Below are 11,635 nucleotides of genomic sequence, written 5' to 3'. Positions count from 1 at the left end.
AGATACTGTGGGGGTTATGTGTCTTCATTATATCTAGTGCTCCCTAATCTAAGACCCCTCAAGCCCTAAGTGCCCCGTTACAAGATTCAGAGTGTCAAAAAGCTGCAGATTCGGTTGAAACCACTCAAATACAAATGTCTAATGAAATTTTCATTTGATGTTTAGTATCATACAGCCTTTTTCACTTCCTTTTTGATGGTGGTCCAAACTGAGTCATGACATGAAATGCTCATAGTAGAATATAGACTGTGAAGTATTGCTGCTCTATATGTGCATTCTATGCAAGCATAGAAATAATAAACATACTGTAGCATATTCATCATATAACATATCTTTGTGGGCAGCATTGGCCACAATTGTGGCATCATATACATTTCAGAATTTACATATATTCATATGTACATGCACATCTAGTGCGAGATAATTTTTTTTTTATATTTTAGGACTTTTGTTCATCCGTCTACTTGGGTGATCCAACATCTTGAAACATACATTTGGTCCTACTCAAGTGGACCACTTACTGAAGTTAAAACCACGTAAGACCCTTTCACGGGTCTGAGAATTTTTTTTAACAATAGTGACAAAAATAAATAACAGAAAGTGACACTATGCACAAAGTGATTATTTTCTATTTTCCATCAGTGCACGGAAAATCAGTCAAATGTGTGCACAGGGGTTGTCAAGCATAGAAGATGAGCTCAGGAATCTGTCCCCCCTGCACCCCTGTGCCATTAGTGCTGTCCGAGGAGCACTGGAACTGAAATGTCACTTTCCCACACTGCACCTCCGTCATCCCTTCCTGTCCAAAGTAGCTCAGCTCGTTCCCATCCAGAACCACGCTGGCAGTGTAGAAGGTATCGGGCTCGATCTGGACCGGATACTCAAACCATACGGGGAAGGTGTTGCTGGAACCGTCAGAGAAGTATTTGCTGAGGTTTTGTCCCAGCAGCACTCCTTGACGTTTCAGCTCTATCTTGGCACTGTACTCTGCTGAGCCACAGCTAGATCCATACAGTCCAAACCCAGCGATGAAAACTCTTTTATCCACTGCGAACTGTATACTGTCACAGCGGCCCCGGTAGCGCCACTGATTGCTTCGGTAGGCACAGGACTGGAATCTGTGGCAGCGCTGGGGTGTCAGGCCCTTCCTGGGCTGGCTGACAAACTCCAGCTCAGGCTTTTTGGCTGCTGTGTACCACAGGAAGATGTCATTGGTCTCAGTAAGCGTCAACACGCCCGACTGGGCTGCTCCATTGGCAAAATCATCCAGAGCCATAGTAGGGATGCGTATCAGGTACATAGCCTTGCCCAAAACCTTACGCTTGTTATCAGTCGACGAGGTGAGCTCCTGTCTCTGGCATTCAGCCTCAGCCCAGTTGAGCGCCGCCTCAAATACCACTATCTCTTTAGCGTTGAGTGTCTCTCGCTGTAGGATACTCTCCAGGGTCTGGGCATCGATGTCACAGAAGCCCTCCGAGCGTAACGCCAGCTCGGCCTGGGCATCAATCACCTCCCAGCAGCGCTGTGTCAGCTCTGGCTCCTCGAACAGGCAGCTCTGGGAGAGTAGCACACAGGCATTCTTGGCACTCAGGCTCGTCTCCAGGAAGTTGACGCAGGCACGTGCCAGGTGAGGGACAATGTACTTCTTGGCAGCATACAGAGTGGCCAACACTGTGTCAGCACTCAGGTCGATCTCATCACAGTAAATGTACCTGTTGACACAAAAATGTGACGTTCTTAGCTTCACAGACAATAGATCAAATGCTACAGAAATGACATGCAAAACAACATGTTTTTGAAGAAGGTAATTAGGTCACACTTTATATTAAGGTACACATGTTCACCGTTTGCTAGTTTGCTTATTAGCATGCATGTTAAGAGGGCTTGTACTGGTTCTGCAATGACTAATAAAGGGCCAGTATGCTACTAACATGCATGCTAATAAGCAAGTGGTTTATGGTGTATACATATGTCTATGTCTACCTTAATATAAAGTGTTACTGATCCTTATATTGTCAAAAACAGACCTGTGGGAAATAACTATAAATATAACAAAAATATCTTCATTTGACATTTTTTTTTGTGATGGTGGAAAGTGGCTGATTTTATAGTGTCGTAAGCAATGAAAAATTCAGTGAAATCACTGTGCAAACTAATCAGACATAGTATTCCTCCTACACCCTTGTCTACCACCTACTAGCTCTCCTGCAAGGAGACATAAAACAACTCAGAAAGTGGGAAAGGAGGAGGTGGAGAAGAATATGGAGAAATTCAGCATGAAAAGCAGAATGCTAATGAGAATAACAAACTGGCAGGGTAAGTGTAACTGTTGTTTTTTTGTAGCTGTCGATGACATTATTTATTTGAAAAGGGCCATTGTAAGATCACAGAACAGGGTCAGGTGAAGGAAGTGCTCTGTGTTGAAGAGTTCAGGCAGAGGAGAATCCTTACTTCAACATTGCCAGAAATGCTGCCGGTTCCACATCTGGAATATGGATTTCATCCTTGTTCTCAGCCAGTTCACCATAAAACATGGCATGGAACACTGAACTGCCCACAGCCAAAACATACTGTCGGAAGAAGAAGAGAAAACAAAGTGACAGAGTGAAAAGAGAAATGAAAACATGCCACAGTTTGTCTGTGATTTCACTTCAAACCACATGACATGGAGTAACATTTGGTGAAAAGACAGAGATTATTTGAAGTGGGAATTGCACTAAATGCAATTAGTTCACATGTAGCCTTTGCTTTTTACATAAAAACACAAATCTCTTTGTGAATATTGAACAGCGGCTCAATTGTAATCACTGGAGGGATTGAACCTGTTCTCTTTCTCACATAATGAGCAGTTCTTAGCTAGTTGCTATTTCCCCTGAGGACAGGGAGGCAGATTTCTAATGAACAAGACTGCCTCTGATAAAAAAGACCAAAACACACAGACACACACAAAAAAAACCAAAAAAACCCACAGGAAATCCTAATAACACGACTGAACAGAGTGCAGCACGAGTTCAATTTGCTAAAATTAATGACTCATCTGAACTTCTGATGAAATCAGATGCAACACAATGCTGCTAATAATGTCAGTAATAGGCAATTTATACAAGGCTCTGAATTCTGTAATTACACTGCAAGTACATTCAAGGTCTGTGTGTGCATACGTGTCTCTGTGTGTGTGTATGTGTGTGTGTGCATGTGTGCAGCACAAGTATGTGTAGGTGGGTGCGTGGGTGGTATAAATTTTCTCAAAAAAAGGCACACAGGCTTTCTGTAAAGTAAATGGCAACGACGCCAGCCTAAAATAAACCGTGCAAATAAGGTTTTTGAAAACAATGCCGTTGTTGTTGTCACTGAAGTTCATGTTTCTTTTCTCGTTTAGAGAGGTCAGCTGTCTGTCAGCTGCTTTATGTGGATTTAGAATCTAAATACAGCATATTGGAATAACATTAGTCTCTCTCTTGACCCTGTCACAGCGTCCTCAGTCTCTAACCTGCTGCCATTCTATTCATCTGTTCACCTGCCCAGCCAGTACTTGTCCACTCTCACTCCCCTTGTCAGCCACGCCCACCTGCCTGCTCACCTGATCCTCACCTGATCTTCATTTCCAATCAGCCCAGTACTTAAGCTGCTCTCCCGCACGCTCACTCAGTACCAGATTGTTCTTCGCCTTCATGCAAGACTCTCCAGCATTACTTTTTGGACTGATCTCCTGTTACTGAACCTGCCTGCTTTGGACTACGCCTTGTCTTCTGTTCCCTGGCAGGCACATCAGTCTTCTGTGCGAATTTTGCCCTGCACTTCCTAGCTCTTCGTCTGCCTGTGCTTGTTTGGTGTGTGCTTCACCAAACATTTCATCTCAACTTTGAACTGGGTGGCAGCTTCTCTGTGTTTTGCCAAGTCTGAGAATAAAGCTGGTGAAGCAGTCTCCATGTACTGGTGGTATTGCATTTGGGTCCTAAATCCTACCTGTTACAGATGTTCACATAAATGACTGCTTTTAGCTGCTAGCTGCATCCTCCATATTGTAGGCATATAACTTTGTCAATTAAATCATAATGCATATCTGACGCCCTGCCAAATGGACACAATAAAGATCGCTGCCCTGAACGTCATTTTACCCCACTGGCATAATGTCTAAGCATAAAGTGCAGTCAAGTCATCCTCAATGTCCTATTATAACTGCTTTCTATAAATGCACCAAGTGCACTGCAGCTACCAATCATAGATAATACATTTGAGTCCCATATAAAGAAGAAAAAAGACTACCCAGGCAGAGCTCCTCTGACAGCTTAGATGTGGAATGGATAGCCGAGCCAAAGTCATGGCTGCAAAATCACCTACCAGGTTTAATGTTATAATCATATTCAAGCAGAGAAGACATAATGATGTGCTTTTAGATGAGGCTCATGGTCTAGGCAGCTATAAACCTTAATGAATCATCTACAGCATGTGAGCATCTTGAAAAAGCAATGGGGTCAGAGGGCGGGTTAAATAAAGAAGCCATATTGACTTATTATAGTAACGGTCATAGCTATTTATAGGTGATTTATAACAGATTAGATAACCAAGTGGAAAAGTATTTCTAGGATGTGAGATGAGCTGAAAACACCTTCCTCTATGACTTCTCTGTGTCAGTGTGTGCTGTTGGATGTGTTTGATTAAAAGTTGAGTAATTGCAGAGCTGTGTCTGAAAAGCTGAGCTCGAGCAGAGACAAAGGCGATCCATTCTGTGTGAGATGACTGCTGAGGAGGATATCCCTTCCTCTTTCGCTCACTCTGCGCCTCCATCCTTCAGCCTCATTTACATAAATAATTGAGGACTGTCTCGAAAAGACACATGGTGCGGAAGTGAGAGCGGAGCACAAAGGATGTTAGTTCCATTACTGCTGCCGATGGGGGAGATTATTTTTATGCCGATATGATATGAGCAACACTGGGTCTGATTGCTTGTTTGTTAATTTCCTCCCTGCTTCTGTGATTTTACTGGTTGATGAGAGTCTTACTCTGTGTCCCGGCAGCCGCTGAGTCCTTCCAGGCTGACCCACCACAAAGTGAACATCTGCCATCAGCTCATTGTTGAACATTACTGAATTTCTAAAAAGGGGAAGAAACAAAACATTAAATGATTTTTGCATCTACATTTGTATCAGAAGAGATAAGATAAGAGGAGACAAAGCCTCACTTGGGTATTAGGGTGAGATTAAACAAGGATCAATGCACATAAACATTCATATGTATTTTATGTAAATAATGAAACTCATACCAATTATATTGCTTGAACTTTGACAGAAGTTCAAGCAATATAATGAGGTATGTGTATATTAATCTTTTCTGCCACTCCACAAATAAGAGTTTTAAGATTGTATGAAGTGTCCCACTTGTTTCAGGAAAGACTGATGACGTTTCATTGCTTTACAATTCTTATATAGTACACTAAAACACAAAACACACAATCACACACACACACAAAGCTCATTTTTCAATGTAAACTCTTTATATCTACATAAAGACAGGCAAACTAGACAATGAACTGAATGGAAAATCCCCACTGTGAAAGAATGGGACCAACAATAAAGCTGCGTTCATATATTATTGAGTGGGGGAACATGTCACAGGGGTGGGTAAACAGCCCCATGATGTTCTGGAGAGACAACAAAGCCATGTCGGAAAGCACACATTTTGCTCCGGACAGCTGGGGTCTTTTTACTGATAGGCCAAGGTAAATATTTTGCTTTTAGCACAGAGCAGCCTCTGCCTGTTGTGCATATCAAACGCGCCCGGTGCCTGTCCGCCCTCTTATGTCACAGCGGCAAAGTCTGCAAGAGCGGGAGAGGGTGTAAACAGAGATACCCCCAGCAGATTGAGGGCAGGGCAGAGGGAACACCCATGCTCACAGCCACACACACGCACACACACACAGAGACTTCTATGTACAAGATTAATTACCTTACATACATGTTTTGTGACACATTTTTAGATTTAGTGGAGGTTCTGTTCAGAAATCTTGCAATTAAAACACAGTGGGATATGTAGGTCTTATCTATTGAACTTTTTGAAATTTTCCTATTATAACCTCAAATTTATCTTCCCTGAATGCAAGGTTGATGAAAACTGCCGGGGGCAGCAGGAATAGTTCCTGGTTCAGAGAGAGGCTCGCTGGCTGTACCCACCTTTCTCGTATAGTGGAGTAGAGTCCCTGCCAGTTACAGTTCTGTATGGTGTTGTTGTTGTTGAGGTTCTGCTGCTGGTACTGTTGCACGGTGGTGGTGGATGCCGGCTTTTTGGTGGGAAAAATGTCCGCTGCCATCTTCTTCTTCTTCTTGCTCCTCAGAGTGATAATCTCATAACAGACTGGGGGCAGCTTGGAGCCGCCGCTGGCATTCCCTTTCTTGGAGCTCTTACTTGACTTGCTTTTCACTGACTCGGGAAGCATTAAGAAGAAAGTCAGACATTTCATGTTCCTTCCCTTGGCATCGACCATGAGTGTGTTCAACTGCCGAGCAGTGCGAGCGCGTGCAGAGAAGACATTCACCAGGAGCAGGCAGGTGCGAGGGAGGACCGGGGGGGACTTGGGAAAAGGACGGCAGCTGGTCTGCTTTGCAGTAGTCGGAGTTCCTGTATGAGGTCTCACCTTTTGAGAGCCAACTAGATAACTCGCTTGTTTTGTCCGTTTTCTTCACTCCTCTGAAGAGGCAGGCTCAGACCGGGGATCCAAAGGCACTTTTCCTGTGCAAAGTTTGATCTGCTGACGGAGGGGATCTCAGGGTTCCCATCCCTGCTGGTCCAGAGTGATGAGATCAGCTCTTCAAATCACTTTTCTCCTCTGCTCCCTCGCCTCTCTCGCTCACCGCTTTGCTGAGGGTTGGCCTGACAGCCCCAGATTTAGTACAGCTGCAGTGGTCCTCAGGCAGGCAACGATGTTTACTCAATTCCTTTCACTTCCCACTCTTACTCCTCGCTTCTCATCCCCTCTCAGCCTTTCTTCATCCGCGGATCCACGTTTTTCTCCCCAGCACTTGGTCTTTTTTTTCCCTCCCTCTCCTCCATGGAGCGGAGTCATCTGCAGGATGCTGTCGCCGTGGATGCTGTGGTGCTCTGCTCAGCCACTCGTTCTGCTGACTACAGAGGTTGAATGAGGGAGCGCAGAGGAGATAGAGAGCCCCCCCCCCCCGCCCCCGAGCCCGCCCCTCACAGCACAGTACACAGCTCTCTCCTCAGCTCAGCCAATGGCAGTGCCCCGCATTCATGATTGGCCAATGCAGCCTAGTGCAGCGCATACTTGAATATGCAATAGTCAACGTCTCAATTAAAGTGACAGCCGTGCCCCATAAGAATGAGATATTCATTTACAGTTTTGCTTCCTGTGTTTTCTTTACCTGGAGCCACATTGTTCAGTTTGCACAGCAGTAGATGTAGCCTCCATGTTACAATCCAAAAGGGCAATGCAAATCTACATGCTCTTTTTAAGGGCAGAATTTGCTTAATTCATGCATCCTCTGACAGTCATATTTCCTTTTTAATGAGCTTTTCATAAATGTATACAGTTGCATATGCAATTCATTGGTCTTTGCTGCTTTGATTGGACTTTTGATCTCTTAGTTTTATTAGTACAAAGTCTTTTTAGAGGTCCGCATATATATGTACAGACAAAAAATTCATGTCAAACTGAACATCATACACAAACATATATACAAACATACATTCTTATACTGCTAGAATTGGACAATGCAGCATATTGCAACATGCTAATATAGCCTGTATCTTCAAATATTTTTGATTTGATTGATATGAATGTCCAATTTTTGGATTTCAAACATGTGAAATTGCTGTGACATACCCTGGATGTTTTCTCGGAGCCTTTCTTTTGGAAAGCTAACCAAGAATATGCACTTGTGCTTAAGCTTTCTTGTTAAGTCATATCTGCAGGAGAGTACACGGGGCTATAAATGTAATGCACTCTTTGCACAATGTATAATGCATACAGTTCCTTTGCTCGTCTTGTCTAGTTGGGCCTGTGAGCAGTGGGCATTCTATTTAAAGCGCTGGGATGATTTAGGTATTTGGTCGTGGTTGGTTTAAAATGTTATGAAACGCTGTCATATTTGGTTTAATAATAATTTGATGTTTTATTTCTTTTATTTTATGGTGCTTTGGTAAAATTACTACAGCAGCTGTGCACCCTGCAATAATGAATAGTATTTCTTAAGTAGCACTATTACTACTATTAATAGCAATTCATTTGCAAAATATATTAGATTTGCATGAGTGGAAATGACTGACAAAAAGAGCAGGATGAGGTGAATAAATGTAATTGAGAATGTCTTCCTTGAATCACTGTCGCAATATTGATTTTTCCATAAATCCTAATTAACTGCTTTAGTGTTTGCTGCGCTGAGGAGCATTAGCCCCCTAAGCTCCCTTGTACAGTGTGTGCTGTGGAACAGAGGAATGTTCTATGGTAGCATGGAGCCAACATTACGGGGCACCATACTCTCAAATTGCAGGCCACTAGAGATGTTACCTTGGTAACCACATCCACTAGCAACAGCGGGGCAGAAATGTAGTATACAGACATAAAAACAACGATAATAGTAAAGGAAAAGTCCTCATGTAATTCTGCATCTTTTGTCTTCCCAAGAAATCTTGATTCAGATCTAAATTTGTGCTGTGATTTTCCTGTTAACCCACAACAATTCAGTGTCAGGACTAACTGCTTGATTAAAATTGTAATATTTAAGAGGCAATCGTGATAACTGGTGACAGGATACACATGTTAAACCTACAGTTTTGTGATTTATCTGGCATCGTGCTCTAGCAGCCCATATGATAAATAGGATGTCATTATATATCACCCTAAATGGCTTCCTGCTTTCTTTAATTGCATTTTCTCTCCATTCATCAGCAGGAAATGTAATCTTGTTATTCACACGTTCAGAGGTAGGAGTGAGAGGGGGAAGTAATGGCGGTGTTGTCGCAGCGTCAACATCACCTTTGTCTCACACTTTGTTCTCACATAATCACACGTTTTCATAGAAAAGGAAAACATTAGCGCGACTGTAGTAGCACGGCAATCCGCGCTGTGGCGACAAAGGCCAGCGATGGTAAAATAATGCAGAAACGAGCACGATCACAGGCTGACGCAAAAATTCATAGGCAGTGCTCAATGTATCTCAGCTGTCACTCTTTTAGGAGTTTGAGATAACGGCACTAAAACTGTGACCTTATCGTACCATGATATGAGATCATTTCACTTTCGTGATGCAAGCACACATTTTAAATATTTCCCTGGTATTTCGGCGCTTTGGCAGCGCTCCAGCGTCAGTGTATTAACTTCAAACGGTGAAGTTAAAAAGCAGCAGAAGTCCAGCTGTGCCTTTGTTGATTGCTTCTTGATGACAGTACTCAGTGCAACACCTTTATCTTCAAAGTAGTTATACCAGGACACCTTCATCTTTTAAGAAGTAACCGCAGCCGGTGTGAAATACACACGAGCCAGGAAAGGTATGAAAAGTAAAAATAGGGAAAGTACGTCAAATCTCATTTTCTGCTGTTGTTTACACCAAAACAGTATACTTGTTTTTATCATTTGTCAACAAGCTCAAGGAGTTCTTATGAATATAAATATAATGTCCAAAAAGTCAAATTCATAGATAATTCAATAATTATTTTATCTACTGTATTTTTTTTCATCAAATTTTAAAAAAATGCATTATTGGCTTTCAGGCAGTGTCTTACTGTATAGTTACTGGGCTGGTCTCACAGTACTACCACACATCAATTTGTAATAACACAAATAACAGAGGTGAGAGTGGTAGTTTTTCAGTGTAAATAGCCTTATTAGTAAAATGAGATGCAGTCTAAATGGCATTTGGTAGGAAGATCTAAGTCAGTTTTCTCCAAAACTCACTGGTCATTAGTTATATTGTGGTTGTGACAGCTTGCCTTTCTGAGTTCGAGCGCTGAGATGTGGACTTGTGTAGTGGCAGAACTCTTGTGCGGAGAAACACCTGCTGAGAGGCTTGGCTGAGCACAGCGGAGGAGAGAGGAGGCTGGGAAATGAACTGTGATGCAGGCCTGGCACACGGAGGCAGGAACAGGATCCAGCATCTCGCCTCAGTGTCCACCCCCGCCGGCTCCCCGCCACCACAGCCGCCTGCCCTCTCCGCAGCCACCATTAAAGCAGGAAAGGCACCTGACAGGTGGAAGGGGCGGAAGTGATGGCGTCTGCCCAGACACGGAGCTTAGAACTCCTGAAAAAGAGAACTGTTAGTCAGCGGGGTCTGGGAGAGAGCCGGCAGTCATGCACAAGAACAGAGCGAGTGTTTGTTGTGAGTATGCGTGTGTGTGTGTGTGTGTGTGAAATAAAGTGTCCATACGCAAGCTGATGTGTGTTTATGAGCCTGATACTTGTGGTTTATCCAAACTCTTTCTGACTCTGCACTATTTCTCCATTTTTCTTTCCTGCTTGTCCATCACAGTGTAAATTTAACCAATGGTCTCAGATCTTGCCAGCCGGCCTCTGTTGCATGAACGACCTGTCAGAATTTGAATAAGAGGTTTCAACAACAGCATCGACATGTAATTACAAAAACCAACATGAATTTTTCACAGTGTCTTGTCCTACAAATGGCCAAACGTGCTTTAACTGACGGAGAAGACAGCGTAGATGAGATGCCAGCTTCTCCCTCGGCTCACAATCAATGTGTCGCAGTCAGAAGATGTATGGGGGTCATTTTACTTGCCTGGTGGCAAGAAAAAACAGAGACTATAGGAGGGCTGCTCTGGATCACGTGCACAACAGCAGCCGTTTTAACATGGGCATATACCTACTCCACACGTGCAGTACCAGTGTGTGTGTGTGTGTGTCTGCTGAGTGCGTGGACACAGTAATGACAGTGTAGAGAAGACCTTTTAACCCCAGCCCTCCACATGCAGACTCCCACACACTTTCTGCCATTGCTCACTCATCGCCCTCTCTCTGCTGTCGTATAAAACTTGATAACCATAATTTTCAGTGTGATTAAATATTTTCTGCATGGCCATGGGGTGCTCTTTGCAGATGCATGGCACATTCTGCCCCGTGGTTAATTCAGTTCACTTGTTCGATTGACTTTGGTGCCCATCTAGAGGAATCACAGCTCTTTCCCGACAGAGGAGCCAGTGTAGATCATTGACCGTGTGCGCTATTGTCCAGCCTGTTGTTGGTCTGTGTGTACGTAACACCTATTTGGTGGCTGACCTATTAACTGCCCAATTATAGCATAGTGAGAGATTGTAACATTTATATTGGTAACTGGGAAAGCTGGAGTGGTCTGGTGAGGAGGATCTGGACCCAAACTATGTTACAGGTCTGTTTTATAGATAATTCATGAGAAACAGTGTGTTCCGATGCAACAAAGTTAATGTCTTGGAACGCTTTGAGCTAAGGGTTGTTGATCCGACAGCTTTTTTCATCATTATTGACTGTCCACTGATCCTCTTCCCCAAGCAGCAATTGTACGATCACATCTCAACAGCTATAACTAGGCAGGAGCCTGTCAAGCTGGTTTGAAGGGGCTTTCGGCCTCTCCAAAATGAAAAACACAAGACAAAACATGTAAGGAATGGATTAAAAAGTGTGTTTGCCCTCCCTAAT

At 43.3% G+C, this 11,635-nt stretch overlaps 1 protein-coding gene across 1 annotated transcript; it reads right to left on the bottom strand.

Annotated features, from left to right (window-relative positions):
• Positions 1-679: 679 nt before the first annotated feature.
• On the bottom strand, positions 680-6,481 carry btbd3b (BTB (POZ) domain containing 3b). Its single transcript, XM_041947782.1, has 4 exons — positions 6,171-6,481; positions 5,004-5,094; positions 2,452-2,570; positions 680-1,712 (listed from the first exon to the last, which is right to left on the bottom strand). Exons 1-4 carry the CDS (start codon positions 6,479-6,481, stop codon positions 680-682), a joined length of 1,554 nt encoding a protein of 517 aa, XP_041803716.1.
• Between the last annotated feature and the right edge of the window lie 5,154 nt (positions 6,482-11,635).

Source organism: Chelmon rostratus, chromosome 11 (genome assembly GCF_017976325.1).
Source record: "Chelmon rostratus isolate fCheRos1 chromosome 11, fCheRos1.pri, whole genome shotgun sequence".
Taxonomy (NCBI): domain Eukaryota; kingdom Metazoa; phylum Chordata; class Actinopteri; order Chaetodontiformes; family Chaetodontidae; genus Chelmon; species Chelmon rostratus.
The sequence above is the reverse complement of the archived record's forward strand: the minus strand, read 5'-3'. Positions and strand labels throughout refer to the sequence as shown.

What these genes read in the sequence shown, in the direction of transcription:
- btbd3b (XM_041947782.1), bottom strand. Translation starts at nt 6,481, where the DNA reads ATGGTCGATGCCAAGGGAAGGAACATGAAATGTCTGACTTTCTTCTTA. An exon ending in TACTCCACTATACGAGAAAG is followed by an intron (nt 5,095 to 6,170) that starts GTGGGTACAGCC and finishes TCCCCTTTTTAG; the next exon opens with AAATTCAGTAATGTTCAACA. An exon ending in AGCGGCTGCCGGGACACAGA is followed by an intron (nt 2,571 to 5,003) that starts GTAAGACTCTCA and finishes TTCTTCCGACAG; the next exon opens with TATGTTTTGGCTGTGGGCAG.